The following is a 16,059-nucleotide window of genomic DNA, read 5'->3' on the forward strand; positions in this document are numbered from 1 at the left end:
CCGCTTCCCCCTCCCGGCAGCGTCGATCAGCCCGAGCAAGGAGGCGAGGCCAAGCTCGGCAGCTTCTGGTAGGCCCGGTTGGGCAGAGGCGGGAAACGGCGGCGAACAGCTACTTCGATGGCCGACTCGCGGGGATACTGAGCAGCGCCCGTGCCGGCCGGCGCCATGGGTCCCGCCGCGTTGGGGTGAGGCGCAGGCAGGGAGCGCGGTGAGGGGAGAGGGGGTCGTGCGCACGGCGGGAACGCACATTTCAAACTCCAACCGTCCCTCCGCTTCGGGGGCGGAGGCGGCGGGTACGGAGAGGGGGCGCAAGGGAAGCGGGCGCGGACAGCAGGCGCTGCCCCCGTGGGGACCAGGCCAGCGGGGAAGCCAGGGTGAGTGGGGCTGCGGCTCCCAAGCGGGCGTGGGTGAAAGCGGGGGGCCCGGCTGAAGCGGGAGGAAATCGACGCTGGACCGTCGCTCCGCCCAGCTGCCTTACGGAGGTTTTAAACGACAAAACGTTATTTTCGGTGCCTTTTAACTTCTGCGAACGCTTTCTCTCCCCGCACCCCACCCCCCACAAACTTCCCAGGTTGTAACCGTCACAGGGAGGTGAATGGAGAAAATGTGACTTCCCAGGAAGATGAAACCAAGTGGTTTGAAAAGCAGCAGCAAAGGACAGTTTCCCTGTAAGTGCTCGTGCTTCCTTTCCTCTGGTACTAGGAACGGTGGCTTGAAACTTCAGCTTGGTTCGCAGACTACTTTTATTAACTTGTCGGCCGATTTTCGAAGAAGCTTGTTGCCAACGCTGCAGTTCCAATCTGTTGCTGCCCCCCTTTTCTCTGGAAATTGAGAGAGGCTGGATTTCCTTAGACATAACAAGGAGGCTTCCTAAGTTGATAACAATTAGATACCTTCTTGTAAGTTAGAGCATATGTTTATCTCCATTTAATGCAACTGTGTTTCATAAGGCCGCATAAACTGTACTGGAAACAATTGCTGTGACTGATTTTTGTGTTCAAAAAGCAAATACCAAATAATGTTTGCAAAGTTGCTCAGATGTAGATATGGCATCGTTTGTTCTGCATAGAGATAGTACTCTTCGCCAGTTGTAGATCTAAGGTATCAAAATATGTCCAAAAACACATTTTTTAAAATCTTGATTCAACATTCTGGAATAGCTGGATTAACAAAAAGCGGATTTCTTGTTAATAGAAAATATTCAACTGAAAATATTGCCTGGAACAATAAAACTGACTGAATTCATGTTTGCAGAATTGTTGCCCTCACATCTGCCTTCCTGAGTTCCTTCCCTCCAGATGTGTCAGAGTATAGTACCTGGTGCCCATGCCCAAATTTTTGTCAGAGTGCTGCTCTGCTGCAGAGATATGACTACAGTGGTACCTCGGCTCATGTACGCCTTGGGTCATGACCAAATTGGGTTGCAAACAAAAATTTCATGAAAATTTTTATGTGGGTCGTGAACTCCGCATTGGGTGGCAACCAAGATCGCCGCCATCTCCCCACCCCCACCAAGTGGGGAGATGGCCGTGATTGTGCTGGTTGGGGGTGGGGGAGATGGCTGAGATTGCACCCGTCTTTCCTGCAGGAGCGCATCCGTGATCATGCACGTCTTCCCTGCATGAACACGCCCGTGATTGCGCCCAGCTTTCCAGCACGATCGCGCCCGCGATCTCGACCATCTCCACCCCCCACCTGCACGATCGCGCCCATCTCCACCCCCCCAGTGCACCCCATTCGTGCCCCTCTCCCCCCCCCCCCAGCTGCCAGGATAACAGGTGTGTGCAGGGATGACAGGCGTGATCTCGGTTGTGCTGGGGGGGGGGGCGGAGAGGACCGCACTTGTGCTTGGGGTGGGGAGGGGGAGATGGCTGCGATCTTTGTTGTTCTGTGTCACTTTGCTTCACATTTTTCTGATTAAAAAAATGGTTCCAGAATGGATTAACCTTATTTACATTGAACCTTATGGGAGAATTTAACTTGGCTCACGACCAATTTGGGTCACGACCAGAGTTCTGGAACAGATTAAGTTTGTGAGCCGAGGTACCACTGTACTTTGCATTTAAGGGGTGCACAACCTGTCTGGCTCTCCTAGTATATTCTGTGTATGATGAGGAAGGCAGGGGTGATCTGCTCTTGATCTTACCACATGTAGCTTTATGTGGCGAACAGCTTTAACATGCCCAGTTGTGGGCTTTTCAGACATCTGATTTTGTTTCCCTCAAAGGAATTTGTGTATAAACAGATAACAGTCCCATTTGTTGACTGAATTCTCCCCCACATTTTTATAGGTGATATGCAAGGAAGAACAGAAAGAAGCAGGCCTCCCTCAAAAACTGTGAAGAAAGAGTCCACAAAGTCAGATAAATTAAAATACAAGCCACTTACTGGGAAGGTGTTTTACCTTGACATTCCATCTAATATCCTTTCTGAGAAAATAGCAAAAGATCTTAAGGAATTGGGAGGGGTAAGTTAACTTTTTTTCCTATTCTTTAAAAGCTAATGAATAATGCAAATATAAGAAAATGGTTTTTTGGAGAGAAGACTCCAAAATTAGGTTGTATGCATAAAAGTTTCTCAGGTACCCAGGGACTACAGTGGCAAAAGCCCAGAGCTAACTGTTGAGCAAAGTTTTAAGAACAGGAATGCAAGGGACAAAGAAGTAGGCAAGATAGTGGTGATAATTTCCAGGTATATTCATCAGGGAAATGGAGAAAGTGATACCTGTATGCTAATATGTACAGCATAGAATTGCAGAATTCAAATCCTAATACAGGATGGTATGTGTCATCTGATATGATGGATTCATGATCAGAATAGAACATACCTAATTCAGAAGACATGGACAAACGGATTTGTTTTTAACGTATTATGGCACTCTTCCTATTGTCCAGGAATGTACCTGTATTTCTAAGAATGGAAGTACTCTTGGAAGCATTTTGGTAAAACTTTGCTGAAGGTTATTGAGTGAGGTAGCTGAACACACATATGAATACTTCCAACCTCTTTAATTATAATTACTATTTTAACCTAACTTTGTGGCCAGCATGATAGATCAGATACAATGTTGATCACAAAAATAGGCTAAAATAATTTAATAATTTTGATTGGATTTTTTTTTCAGAAAAAGGTTGGGTTGGTATGACACTGTAAGCCCCCAGTGTCTTAGAAACTATGGCATGTGTCCATGATGTGACTGACTGTAGACAGAGCAGAGCACAGCTCGAGTGCTATCACAGCACTAGATGGGAGGAGATCCTCTGCATAGTTTACTCTTAAGTAGGCTGAGCAAAGCACAGCCTAGCTTTGCTTGTCCATGAAAGCAGCTGCTTTTGGCTTGGCTGACACAAAGGTCAGCCAAGCTGATTACAGTTCTTGTAGCCCCACCACCATCCTGAGAAGGCACAGTACAGGGTGGAAGGAAAGCTGAGAGCCACCTCCAAGTGGATTGGCTAGAGCAGCAAGGAATGCTTTCCACTCTTGTCAAGGAGCTTTGTAGAGGTTTGTGTTATTCCTGGGTTCAGTAGGTAAGGCTTTTCCAGGTGGGTTATAAACAATAGAAGCTGGGTTTATAAACCATGGTGGATGCACCTGAGCCAAGGGTCTTGTCTTGTTGTGTAAACCCATTCAAAAATTCAAGCTGTCTTGCAAACCCAGTACATTTACTCCATGTTCTTGTAGCAAGTCATGTATATTATCTCATTAATATTTGTATGAAGCCTTACAGTGGAGTACTGGTAGTATTGCTATATTTTCAGCCAGTAGATAATGGCTTTTCTTAGACTTTTCTTAGACTTTTCTAAGTCTGTTGACACAGCTGAAACATTCTGTGAGCCTGTTGGTATGTTTTAGGTGGGATCTAAATATGCCCTACTGTGAAAGCAGGGACCTTTGACCAGTGGAAGGTCACATGAACAGAAGCGGGGAGGTGACCTTTGTTGCTTAGAGTATAAAGCTACTGTTAGGTTAATATGGAGAAACAGGATGGTGTTTTATTGGTAAAGATGTGAGGCAAGGTTGTATTTTATCTCTCCGTACACACAACAATAGGGAAAGCTGGATTAGGATCAGAGGAAACAGGAGTGTAAATTGTTGGAAGATACATCAGTAATTTAAGATATGTAGAAGATAGCATGGTACTGCCAGAAAGCAGCAGCAAATTGAAACAAGTGCTGCTGAAAGAAAAAAGGAAGTGCAAAAGCAAGATTGTAGCTGAAAATTAAGAAAACCAGAATCCTTACTACAGAATTGGACTGCTTTAAGGTCAACAATGAGGAAATGGAAATTGTGAAAGATTTTGTATAACCTTGATTCAATCATCAATTGAAATGAAGACTTAGCCAAGAATTTTAAAGAAGACTGAGACTTGGAATGGCAGCAATGGAGGAACTTAAGTGTAAGGACATTTCACTTGAGACCAAGGTCAAGATCATCTACAGTATTGTATTCTTGATCACTATGCATCAGTGTGAAAGTTGGATGGTAAAGAAAATGGATGTGTTCAAAAATGGTGCTGGAGGAGACCTTTGAAAATACCCTGGATCAACAGAAAGGTGAACAAGTGGTTTCTAGACCAAATCAAGACAAAAACTTTCCCTGGAAGCAAAAGTGACAAAACTGAAGTTTTGGGCACATCATAAGAAGTTAAGAATCACAGGAGAAAACAATCATGCCAGGGAAAGTTGAAGGCAGAAGAGGAAGGCCAAAGAGGAGATGGATCTATTCCATAAAGGAAATAGCAGCCTTGAGTATATGACAGCTGAGCAAGGATGTTACACATAGGACTTTAATTCATAAGGTTGCCATAAGTCAGAGACAACATGATAGAACATAACAGCAGCAGCCTTGAGTAGTCCTTTATGTGGCACAACTACTATTTAAATGTATTTCAAGGAACTATCTCTGCTGGATCATATAACTTAGCAAATGGTGATATATGCACTATTCTGATCAGGTTTCTGCATGTGTTATTTCATTCACAAGTAGAGGCATCTGGACTGCAGTCTGGAAGAGCAGCTTTCATACTGCTTGAGCACGTATGAAATGGGGCATTCCTATGCATTAAATTAGTGTCAGATACTTTTTTGTAACTTTTGTGTTAAATACTGTGATAATCTCCAGCTGTGAAATAATACTTTTTTCTTTCTACATTTAGAGAGTTGAAGGATTTCTGAGCAAAGATATTAGCTATCTGATCTCTAATAAAAAGGAAGCAAAATTTGCTCAGAGTCTAGTACAAGCATCTCCGGTTCCAAGCCCAGAATCTGTATATAATGGAGGAAACAGTTCACCTCATCCAAGCAGCAGAAGAGATAGGCATGATGGAAGTTCATTTAAGATGGTGGACACAGTAAGTTTCATTTCTGCCTCCTCACCACTCATCCTATCCTGCAGATACTTCTTTTTAAAACATACTGTAATCAAGTAAAGCTGATTTGTTAACAATTTCATATCTCATCATTCAAAGCTAGCCTGAACTTCCAATGTTCTAGTTAATGTTCCTCAAGCAAAGAATGACTTGAATAAAATAGTCTGGGTCAGGATATGGACTGATCATCCTGTTCTTATCTATGATAATTCAGGATTTAGTTCTGGAGTGACACAGTTGCAGGGTTATCTGTTTCAGGCTGATTTTAAAAAGACAGAATGATTCAGAAATCTTGCAAACCACTTCATTGGTGGTGATTTTTAATACACGTACACTGTTTTAATGTATCAAATCTCTATTGCTTACAAAAGTACATTTATTAAATTTACAATAATAGATATCATTTTGGCCTGATCATTCCCCTCATTTTACAAAAGAATTTACTATTTATAAGATAAAAAATAAAATATTAAAGACACTGTTTAGGAGTATATGTGTGGATCACAGATACTAAGGACATGTGAGCTAGTTGTTTATTTCTTCCATGGAACTTTGTGTGTCACTTAGCATTTATTGTCACAACTCTGGATTTCTGTGTTCCTTCAGATGCTGTTTCCTGAGTATGTTTCAGCAGTTTATTCAACTGAGGAGTCCGCTGCTGATAATGTTTTGTCAGAGGTTCCAGTGACTTGTTCCAAATAAGTAATAGTGAATTTCCTGAACTATATGATCTCCATTATAAATGAGTTCCCTTATAAATCTAATTCTAAGTTTAGGATTGCATACCTGAGGGAATCACTGTTTTCTTTGCAAATTCTTTTTCTTATAAAGTTGTCCCTTTAAATACTTTGTTATTAAAGGCAATAGTGACTTATACAAATGTTCTGTATTTCTTTACTAGGTGCGCATGAGTAGAGGAAAATCCTTAGTTGAAAAAGCAATAAAAGAACAGGTATGTTAAATATAATAGCATAACAGTCTTCGTATACTTTAAATTCATGTAACTTGCCACTACGTTCAAGTGTTAATCTGGAGTGACTTTTTTGTTACTTCAGAAAGTCCCTATGCAAAACCACCAAACCACTTCTCTAATATGATACAAGAGTATACTGATTGAGATCTGATTTTAGCCCTGGTTTTTAGCCCTGTTTTTTTCTATGCAATTGATTCACATTGATGGAATGTCAGGCTCAATGCGAGTACAGAGAACACTACCGAGGCTGTACCCGGAGGAGGGCTTTCTTTCTCTGGTGGTGCCCCATCTATGGAATGCGCTCCCCAGAGAGGTCCGCCTGGCGCCGTCGTTATTTATTTTTCGGTGCCAGGCTAAGACCTTTTTATTTAAAACTTATTTTAATTGTTAAATTATTTGTATTTATAGGATTTTAAATTTTTAGCCAAGATGCACCAGGGGTTTTTAAATAATTTTTTTATTGTTACATTGTTATTATTTATGTATTTTGTTTCTGTTGTGAGCCGCCCCAAGGCTTCGTTGTGATGGGGATGGCATAAAAATGTTTTAAATAAATAAATTCACACATATCCATGCTGAAATATTTAAAACGTGAAAGGGTTAAATGTTTGTCTTTCAGGAATTAATCCCATCAGGTAGTATACTATCGAATGCTTTGAGTTGGGGAGTGAAAATACTTCATGTTGATGGCAAGTATATTTAAATAAAGCTAATGCTTATTTGATCACTAAAGTATTTTGTCAGTTCTTTTAGGATGTTAGATAATGTCTCATAATTTTAATTTCCTATTTTTTTCTGAAATAGATATTAAGAATTATATTGATCAAAAGAAAAACCATCTCTCTTTGATAAAGAAAGCAAGTGCAGAAATCAAAGATGTGGTAAGTACGCTTCCTTATTTCAGAAGAAAATATTTTAAAAAAACTGTATACAAATGACTTCTTAAACATTTACCTTTTATCATGTATGTGATTGAAAGACCTTGGCAAAAATACTTATGTGCTAGTTCCAGTATCATTAAAAAAGTTATTGTTCACAGTTTTCACATACTTCCAGGAGGATTAAAAGCAGCACTTGTAATTGGGCCAAAAATGTCAGCCTGTGTAGATGACACAGTAATGTCATGTTTGATTGTATTGGTCAGTTCAAGTTAACTGTGTAGCTACCTGGTTTTGGACTAAGGACATTTGCAGACTATTTTCAAAGAAAGCCTCATGTATTGCAATAGTGCAAATCGGAGGTTATTGAAATAACTGTCACATGCCTATCTGTCCACTTTGGTCTAACTAACCTGAGTTGATAGGTGCCCTTATCTACCAAGACCACCTGCACCTCAGTGACAATGATGAATCCAAGAACTCCTCCAAACTATGATTTGATCCTGTTCCAGAATTAAGTAAATTATACTTAAACTACCTACCTACAACCAATTTATCTCTGGTATCTGGATGGAAATTCAGTTTACTGGTCTCATCTAGTTATTAATATGCCCAAGGCAAGTTTAAAACATCAGTTGCCTCACCTGAACAAGAGAGGTAGATATGCTTGGACTTTGATTACACTTTTTCTTGTATAAAAAGCGCTGGTTCAAAAGATTAGCTAGCAGTTAATGTGAAAGCCCTTTCCTTTATAGTGGCAGGTTTAGAATGATAAAAAAGAATACCTTTGTTTTTCCTTCTTCCTGAAATATCCCTGTTTAATGGTATAGTCTCAGTGTGACTGCTTTTAAAATACGGTAAACTATATATAAACCTAATAAGAATATGCAGGGAGATGACTTTTTTCAAAACCTCATGAAACCTCATCTTTCTCATCCTAACCTTAATCCTTGCTCTGAATGTGCCCATTTCAAATATGTTAACAGTACAGGAATAAAACTTAGCTGTCTTAAACTATAATTTGAGAGCCTTGCAAAATAAGATGAGCCCTGTTCTATCCATTTTTAATGGATCACACCTCACAAATGTAGTGCAATTAACAAGGCTATTTTCCTGCACCTGTATTCAACTATAAGAATTTGAAGCAAATGCAGTGTTCAGTGAGTAAAATATTCACAGCAATGTTTCTCTTAAACAGGAGAAAGAATCAACTGATCGCAAAACAAAAAGTAAGTATTCAAGACATGACTGATATTATTACCTATTTTGCTAAACACAGAAGAGAAGTATTGATGGATTATTTTAGGCAAGATTATTCAAATACAGAATGATTCTATACAAAGTATACATGGAAGCTGCTTGTTAGTTATTTTTGAAACAAGCATGTTACTATAATTTGAGTATAATGAAAAGTTTAAAAATACCTAAATTCTTTTGCACAGGTAGACTGAAAACTCCCTTTCTGAAAGTAGAGGATAGAAAGTGGTAAGTGCTATTTTCAAATGAGTTAATGTCTCACTTCAACACATTTCCAAAAAAATAAAATCTGGGTTCTTTATCTTCCCATTTGTTGATAACATTAGATGTAGTGATGGTTTAATCAATCTGCAGGAAAACTGTATAGAACTATATTCTCAGTTGGATCCAGACTAAATTAAGTCCTATTGATTTTGATGTTTTTTCTCTGTGTTTGGATCGCACACTATGTTAGAATTCCTGAATATATATTTGATTTACATAAACATAAGAAAGAAGATAACAAAACTAATTGAAGGGAAATAGAAAATGAAACTATGCAGTAAAGATGTGTATTTAGATTTGACCCAAACTAAATCAGGCCCCCTTGGACTTCCTTGGGTGAAATAGGCTTCTCTCTGAAGTGGCCAGAAGAGAATCTAGATCCTCATTTTGGTTGTTTTTACCCCCTTAATTGCTGGGATTGGCAGGTCTTCCTTCTGTTTTATTTGGGAATTTATGGGAAGGGCTACTTGTGACTTTCATTAAAAGGGAATGCTTCTTCCCTTAGTTCTAGTTGCTGTCAGTGCCTTAGCTGTAAGCAGCTTGTTGTTTTTCTTAGTAGCTTCTTCCTGATACTGATTCCCCTTTTATTCTTTCTCCTTTTCAGATTATTGGTTTGTCTCATGATCTTAACTGATCTTTGCTGTTATTTCTTTCTAATCTTTCTCTTGATTTGTGTGTCTCTCTTAAGACTTAGAAGTTTACCTCTTACCACATTAAGGGAGGAAAGAAACTTTTTAAATTCAGATCCTGTTAATTCCTTGTCTTTCAGTCATTTTCTATATATGTATGTTTGTGTGTCATAGTACAATCCTATGTGTGTGTCTGCTAAGTCCAGCGGTGGGGGGGGGGGCTTACTCCCAGGAAAGTGGACAGTTTTGCAGCTGTGGTAGTGGTAATAGTAATTTTATTTGTTATAACATCATTTGTTTAGTATCCTGTGGTTTTTCAAACTAAGTTTTCAGTTGTATTTCAGTTTCTCCTTACTATGTACATTCCGTTTTTTCTAAATTCTATTTCTTGTATGCATACTGTTTGTATTTGTAAGTCAGGTTGGTGACTAAGTTTGCATGATACAGTGACCAGAGTGGGTTGGTTGTTTTTTGAAGTATGTATGATGAGCCTGGCAGATAATCAGGCTCATTGTGGGTGCTTTGTTCCTTTCCCCAATATCCAAGAGGATACTAGGAGGAGGAATGAGTTTCCTCTGTCAACTACAATTGTAAGCTGGTTTTGGCTCATTGTGGCTGCCCTGGGGTGACAAAAGCTAGCTGCAGAGCTGCCCTTTGCTATCCCTTTAAGTAATAAACATGAACTGCCCCTTCAGCATGCCCTGTGAGAACTTGGAGGGGCTGCCCTTTTTGACCTGAGCAAGGTGCTTAAAACATTGTGGCCAATCACATGGCTCTGATCCTTGCCCTTCTAGGCTAATAAAAGCTAGTCAAGGCAGTTTGACTGGGTGGGTCCCTGTGGTGGTAAATCTATTTCTGTATGAAGGGTTGGTTCATGCTGCCCTTAAGGAAGAAGTAGTGCAACCACTCCTGAAGTAACCTACTTTGAACCTAATGGTACTTTAAAACTACCTCTCAATGGCAAATGCTCTTTCTTACGGAAGGTACTTGAGAGCATTGGAAGATATTATTATCTAGAGCTATTCCAGTCTGGGTTTCATCCTGGTTGCAGGACCAAATCAGCTTTTGATGCCTTTGATGTATTACTGTTATTTGTGGGAGGAATGGAGGCATAGAAGCCTATTAATTACTGTTAGTTCTCTCAGTAGCTTTTCATACGATCAACCATAGATCAGCTTTGTAGACTGAAAATTGGAGGCATGGTGTTACCCTGGCTCTGGTCTTACCTGCAAAGTTGATTTCAGAGAACAGTATTTGGCCACTTGACAATTCAGGTGTGCAGTTCTGCTGGGTATTCATTCTAAATGTTGTTCAATATCTGTGTTAAATTGCTGGGGGGAAATCATTAGGGCATTTGGAGTCAAGGGAAATGAGTATGCTGATGACATACAACACTGGCTCCCTGTGACATCTGAATCAGTCCTGGATCAGTGCCTAGACTCAGTGATGGGTTGAATGAGGGCAAAGTATGTTATATAGGGCTTTCCTTAAGCCTACTCTGAAAGCAGGATCAAGTGCAGAATGCAGCGGCTTTGCTGTTGACAGGAGCTGCCCCTTTTCAGCATTCAGTTCCTTTGCTGTGGGAACTGCTGTCTGCTCACTACTGGAACATAAAGCCCTAAACAACTTAGGAGATTGTTTTCTTCCTTTTAATCTGCTTGGTCATGAAGTTCAACCCATTTGGAGGCTATCCAGAGAAGGGGATTTAGTGTGACTGCTCCATTTCTGTGGAACTTCCTGTCTCTGGAGGTCAGGCAGACACCAACATTGTGTTGTTTCTGGCTCCTGTAAAAAAATATTCTAGGAAGCCTTGCTTGGATGAGCAGACACCTTTTTATTGATTATCTTTTTAAATACAGTGTTCTATTCTTTTTGTCTTTTATTCTTTTACTGTGTGTGAATTTTTTGTATAGCACCTCGATGGCTTTTTAGCAGAAGGTGTTATATGCATGTTAACAGTAATGTGTAAGTAATCCTGTGTTGTTGGAGAAGATGTGGAATTCAGGCACCAGAACTTCTGAATTGCCTTGCAAGGGACATATTACCATGTGGGAACTTTTTGAGATTGCTGCAGATCCACATGCCTGTTTGGCAGAAAGATTCTGAGCGGTGGAAAGCAATTTGGTCCAACTATGAACCCTGGGGTCCATGGTGTGGTCGAAAGCTGTGGCTACTCAGCTACCAGCATGACACTTAAATTGTGCTTGTGAATGACCTGGTAAAATCAGTGGAAAACTAAAGCTGTAAGAGTGTTTTCCTTGAAAAGTAACATTATAAATTGACAGTCCTAACAACAGCTGAGCTGGTGGGACAGTTGGACTTCGTGAACAAGCTCTTGGGCTTCTCCCATCTTGACCAGTTTTTAATGAGCATCATTCTCCTGCTAGCTGCTCTTGCACCTTCTCTTCTTTAAAAGTTTATTTTGAAATCTGGATTTTTCTAGTGTAGTCATTCAACTTAGAATGGATTTGTTTTCTTTTGTTGTTTATGGATGGTGGTCCTGTGCCAAAAAGTTCTGTGCTCATCTGGCAACAGTGCTGCTTATAATTAGAAGCTGCCTGCCTTCCCAGCTTCTAATTTATGCAGAACTTGTAGCATATCGTCTGCCACTTAACACAGTGACCTTGCTTGTCCCCTGGGAAAAGTTTTGTTTCATTAGTTCTTTAGGTATTGTATGCCGCTATGTTTGGCAATAGGTATGAAACAATGTGCTTGTACCTTCAGATACAAATTTCCCTGGTCAGCACAAAATAAGTATCCTAAGTGATTTGTTTTTAAGGAACAACACTGTCTCTTACCTGCTTAGAGTTCTCCGTCAAATGTTGAAAGATGCAGACATCTTCAAAGAAACTGCTGCATTGATCTTAAGGAAGGCTATATATAACTGCTTTTTAAGATGCCTGTAATTTTTAGCAAGTACTATTTGTCTCCTATTCCCCTCAGACTGAAGCACCACAAGAAAGCATGCATTTAGCAGTTGTAAACTTTGTATGTATGGATAGTATAAGAAATATTTAAATACTGATTCAAAATGGAATTGGCACCACAGGGAGATACACCTGGCACTGACTTTTTGTATATTTCAGTGCCTGGCTAAAACCTTTTATTTTCCCAGCATTTTAATTGTTAGATAATATAGTATTAATGGTTATGTTATAGTATTTTATACTAGTCTGTATATTATTGGCATGTTGTGATTTGGTTTTGTTCTCATATTATGCATTATTACTATTATTTATGGTTGCTGTTGATTGGTGTTATATTCCAATGTAGATAACTGCATTGTGATATATTGTATGTTTATTATGTTTGTTTTAATTGTTCACTGTTCTGAGAGCTGTTGCTAATCGAATGGTTTATTAAAGACTTAACCAAATAAAAAGTATATAGGACAAGAATTTCCCAAAGTTGGGATATTTTTCCTACTAGTAGGAATAGAATTTGAAGAGAGACAAATTAGAGGGAATAACTGATTGCTGAATTGTACAGTACAGTCTATCTGGAAGTATTATGTGCCAGCAGTCCAGAACAAAGGAATGGTATAGAAAGCAGGAGAATCAAATTATGTGTGGGCAGTTTGTTTCATGTGTCTACATTTTTCTGGGTGAATGAGATAGGCTTATTCTTGACCTGAATTTTCTGAAGCACTACTTAGATGAGACAGGACAACCAGTGAGAGAGGTGATAGCAGCAGCCATGTTGCTTCTGTGCTGGTTGGACTAGAGCAATACAGAATGATCCAGTTGCACAATCACTGCAGCCCACCATTATCTGTTTTCAGTTATGGAAGGATTGTTTAGGCCTTGTACAATCCATCCCTGCTGGGTTTGGAAGACACAGTAAGCTATGCTCATTATGGCTTGCATATTCAAATTCCACCCAGCCCATTCCTCAGTCCATCATGGTTTAAATAAGCTATGGTGGGCTGTGATGATCATGCAAACCAGTTCATTGTGTATTGCTGCAATTCAGGCAAAGTGGAAACAGAAGTAGGTGGCTCCTGATTTTACCTCTGCTTTGATTGACCACCCCATCTCAACTCTTCATTTTCACACTAGTAGTAGTACACTTGCTGAATTCATCCAGGCTACATGAGCAGTGGCTATATTTCAAAGCAATTGATTTCACTCTTCCTTGTCCCAGTAATGTCATCCCCCAAACGATTTGTTTTTCTTCCTTTCTCTTTAACTGAAATATGAGTCTGCCCTCATAAGCAGAATTGATCATTGCTGTTTCTGTAAGTACTATGAGGGGAGAGGCAACAAGAATCAGAGATCATATAATCCTATATACGTTCGCTCAAAGTAATCCTTACGTTCCACCAAGTAACTCTTCATAAGTTACATTGAACTTGCGTACATTGTGCAGTAGCTTTACATTATGAAGTGATAAGCAGGCTACTTGCATACTGCTTGCAAGTAAGTGCCACTTAACAAGGCATAGATGACTCTTAAACATAGATTAAGACTGCAAAGCAGTCAACCTTGTTCTTTACATTACTATACCTTGAAATTACCGAGGACACTTTTTTGTTTCTTTTTTTTTTTTTTTTTGCTTTGGTGGATTACTGTGTGATGTGAGTATGGCAAATGTGAGAGCTAGAAATCATGTGACTAGGCCTTTTTCAAAACTGTCCGTCAAATTCTGCAGACAAAAGTTCTTCATTTACTAACAGTACGATCCTATACATATTTTACTCAGAAATCATCCGAATGAGTTCAGTGGAACTTACTCCTAGGTAAAAGATTGTAGCCTGAAGCAGTGGCATAGCTGGCGTGATTATGTTTTATGCAATAGTTCTAACCTGTTGCTTTTCTGATACAATAAAAATGGTTAAGAATGTTTTACCAAAGCAAGTTTAATACAACAATACAGCAGGATTGCACTGCAGTTTTGCACACATTATTCAAAGTCCATTATTTAGCCCATGGGTCCTCAAACTACGGCCCACGGGATAGATCTGGCCCATGCCACTGTTCGCCGCCCGCGTGCACGCTTGCTGCGCAGGTGGGGAGGCGATGGCTTGCTCACTCGGAGATGGTCTCTGAGCGAGCGAGCCGCCTCCCGTATGTGCGCTTTTGCCGCTGCCTCGCAGTGTAGGCAGGGAGGTGGTGGCTTGCTCACTTGGAGATGGTTTTGGACTTGCTGGGAGATCTCCAAGGTAGCGAGCCACCACCACACGTGCCTGATGGTATCTCACCAGCCCGCTCCCCCAGGCACCCCCACCTCACCAGCCTGCAATGGACAGCACAGCCTTTCAACTATTGAAAATGTTTGAGGACTGCTGATTTAGCCTTTCCAGTTTGTCAAAACAAGTTGGGAATCAAGGGTCTTGTTATAATCACAGTGTAATAATTGTATTTTTTGTATTACTATTGCAATAATATATTAAGTTAGTGTTCGAATATCCAATAATTAGCCTGTAGGCAAAATAATGAGTGTCTTAGGTGTAGTCTTCATGCTGAGTTTTAATAAATGGCCTTATTGCAGTATAAGGAATTATCTTATCATTTCATGGTTTGTTTTATGGTTATGAATATGATCGTATGATATTCACGGCAGATAACATATTACATTGCAGTGAATAGCTATTTATTTATTTTTCATGTTTATGCTCAATAGCACTGAGATGGCTGTTTTTTTTTTTTTTTTTTTTATAGTCACTACAGGCCATTTTACTTGCAACTACCCAGCTTTCCTGTTATCAACTATTTTAATCCACGACCTTATAGCCCATTTGATGTAGAAAAGAAGAATGCTAATGGCCAGAAGCAAATTCAAAATAAACAAAGGTAATTGAAAGTGGAAGGCTGTGGGGAAGCAATGGGATATGGCAAAATTTGGTAAGGGGCTAGAGAGGGTAGATGCAAGCCCGGATTTTTATAACAAAATTACAACCAGTAAAAGGCTTATTTTATATTTTCATAATCTAATCTTGCTTTCTGTTCCTCTCCTTCCTTCTGTTTGCCAGTTAGTTGTCTGTGAGTTTCCATCATTGTTAAGTGAATTACTTTGATTTACTTTTATGTGCTAAATTCTCGAGGTAAATGTCAAAAGTTAAAATCCAGATAAAATTAGCCGTGTCTGAGGATGCCTCTAGTTATTGCAATATGCATCAAAAAAGTGGAGGCACCTATGAGTCTTGCTTTGAGAACAGGAGGAGCCTTATTCAGGGGATGGAGGCTATATACGCAAAGAAAGGAGACAGAGTAGGATGAGGAAGTGGGAGATAGGCACACTTCGTGACATTGAACCTATGGTGGCTCTGCTAGAAAGAAGGGTAGAGTATGTATATGCTGAAGGGTGGAAACCTGTGAGAACTCTAGGCAAAGGTGGCAGAATGCCATGGAGTTGAAGAAAAGGAGAAGAGGGCAAACCTCACTAAGAGGGTAAAATTAGGGGATCTGTGCTGTTAGTAAGGGGGAGTGGACAGGAATGTAAGTGTCAGAGGCTGGGATTCTGTGAATGAGGAATACCATATGTATAAGTGGGAAGGGAGCTGAGTTTCTTCTACTGTTCAGTTTTGCACTTTGAAAATATTGCACCTACTTCTTTTGCTCTTCATATAGCCTTTCTGCTGGTGTCTGCCTCAAAGAGGCAATTTATTTATTTTTGAGTTACTATTTGTCTTTTATACTTAATTGCATTTAAATAATTGTAAGGTAGAAAGTCAATAGTGAAAAATTTGTA

General features: G+C 39.9%; 1 protein-coding gene across 1 annotated transcript in view; it reads left to right on the forward strand.

Annotated features, from left to right (window-relative positions):
* The first annotated feature begins 46 nt into the window (after window positions 1-46).
* DBF4 (DBF4 zinc finger) overlaps window positions 47-16,059 on the forward strand; it is a 22,002-nt gene continuing 5,989 nt past the window's right edge. The window contains exons 1-10 of the mRNA XM_044424911.1: window positions 47-185; window positions 572-668; window positions 2,292-2,467; window positions 5,156-5,350; window positions 6,270-6,320; window positions 6,961-7,030; window positions 7,146-7,222; window positions 8,418-8,448; window positions 8,662-8,704; window positions 15,030-15,161. Coding sequence (XP_044280846.1) covers window positions 623-668; window positions 2,292-2,467; window positions 5,156-5,350; window positions 6,270-6,320; window positions 6,961-7,030; window positions 7,146-7,222; window positions 8,418-8,448; window positions 8,662-8,704; window positions 15,030-15,161 — 821 coding nt within the window. The 5' untranslated portion in view covers window positions 47-185; window positions 572-622. The remainder of the gene's footprint in view (window positions 186-571; window positions 669-2,291; window positions 2,468-5,155; window positions 5,351-6,269; window positions 6,321-6,960; window positions 7,031-7,145; window positions 7,223-8,417; window positions 8,449-8,661; window positions 8,705-15,029; window positions 15,162-16,059) is intronic.

Source organism: Varanus komodoensis, unplaced genomic scaffold (assembly GCF_004798865.1).
Source record: "Varanus komodoensis strain SLA01 unplaced genomic scaffold, ASM479886v1 scaffold15, whole genome shotgun sequence".
In the NCBI taxonomy this organism is placed as follows: Eukaryota; Metazoa; Chordata; class Lepidosauria; order Squamata; family Varanidae; genus Varanus; species Varanus komodoensis.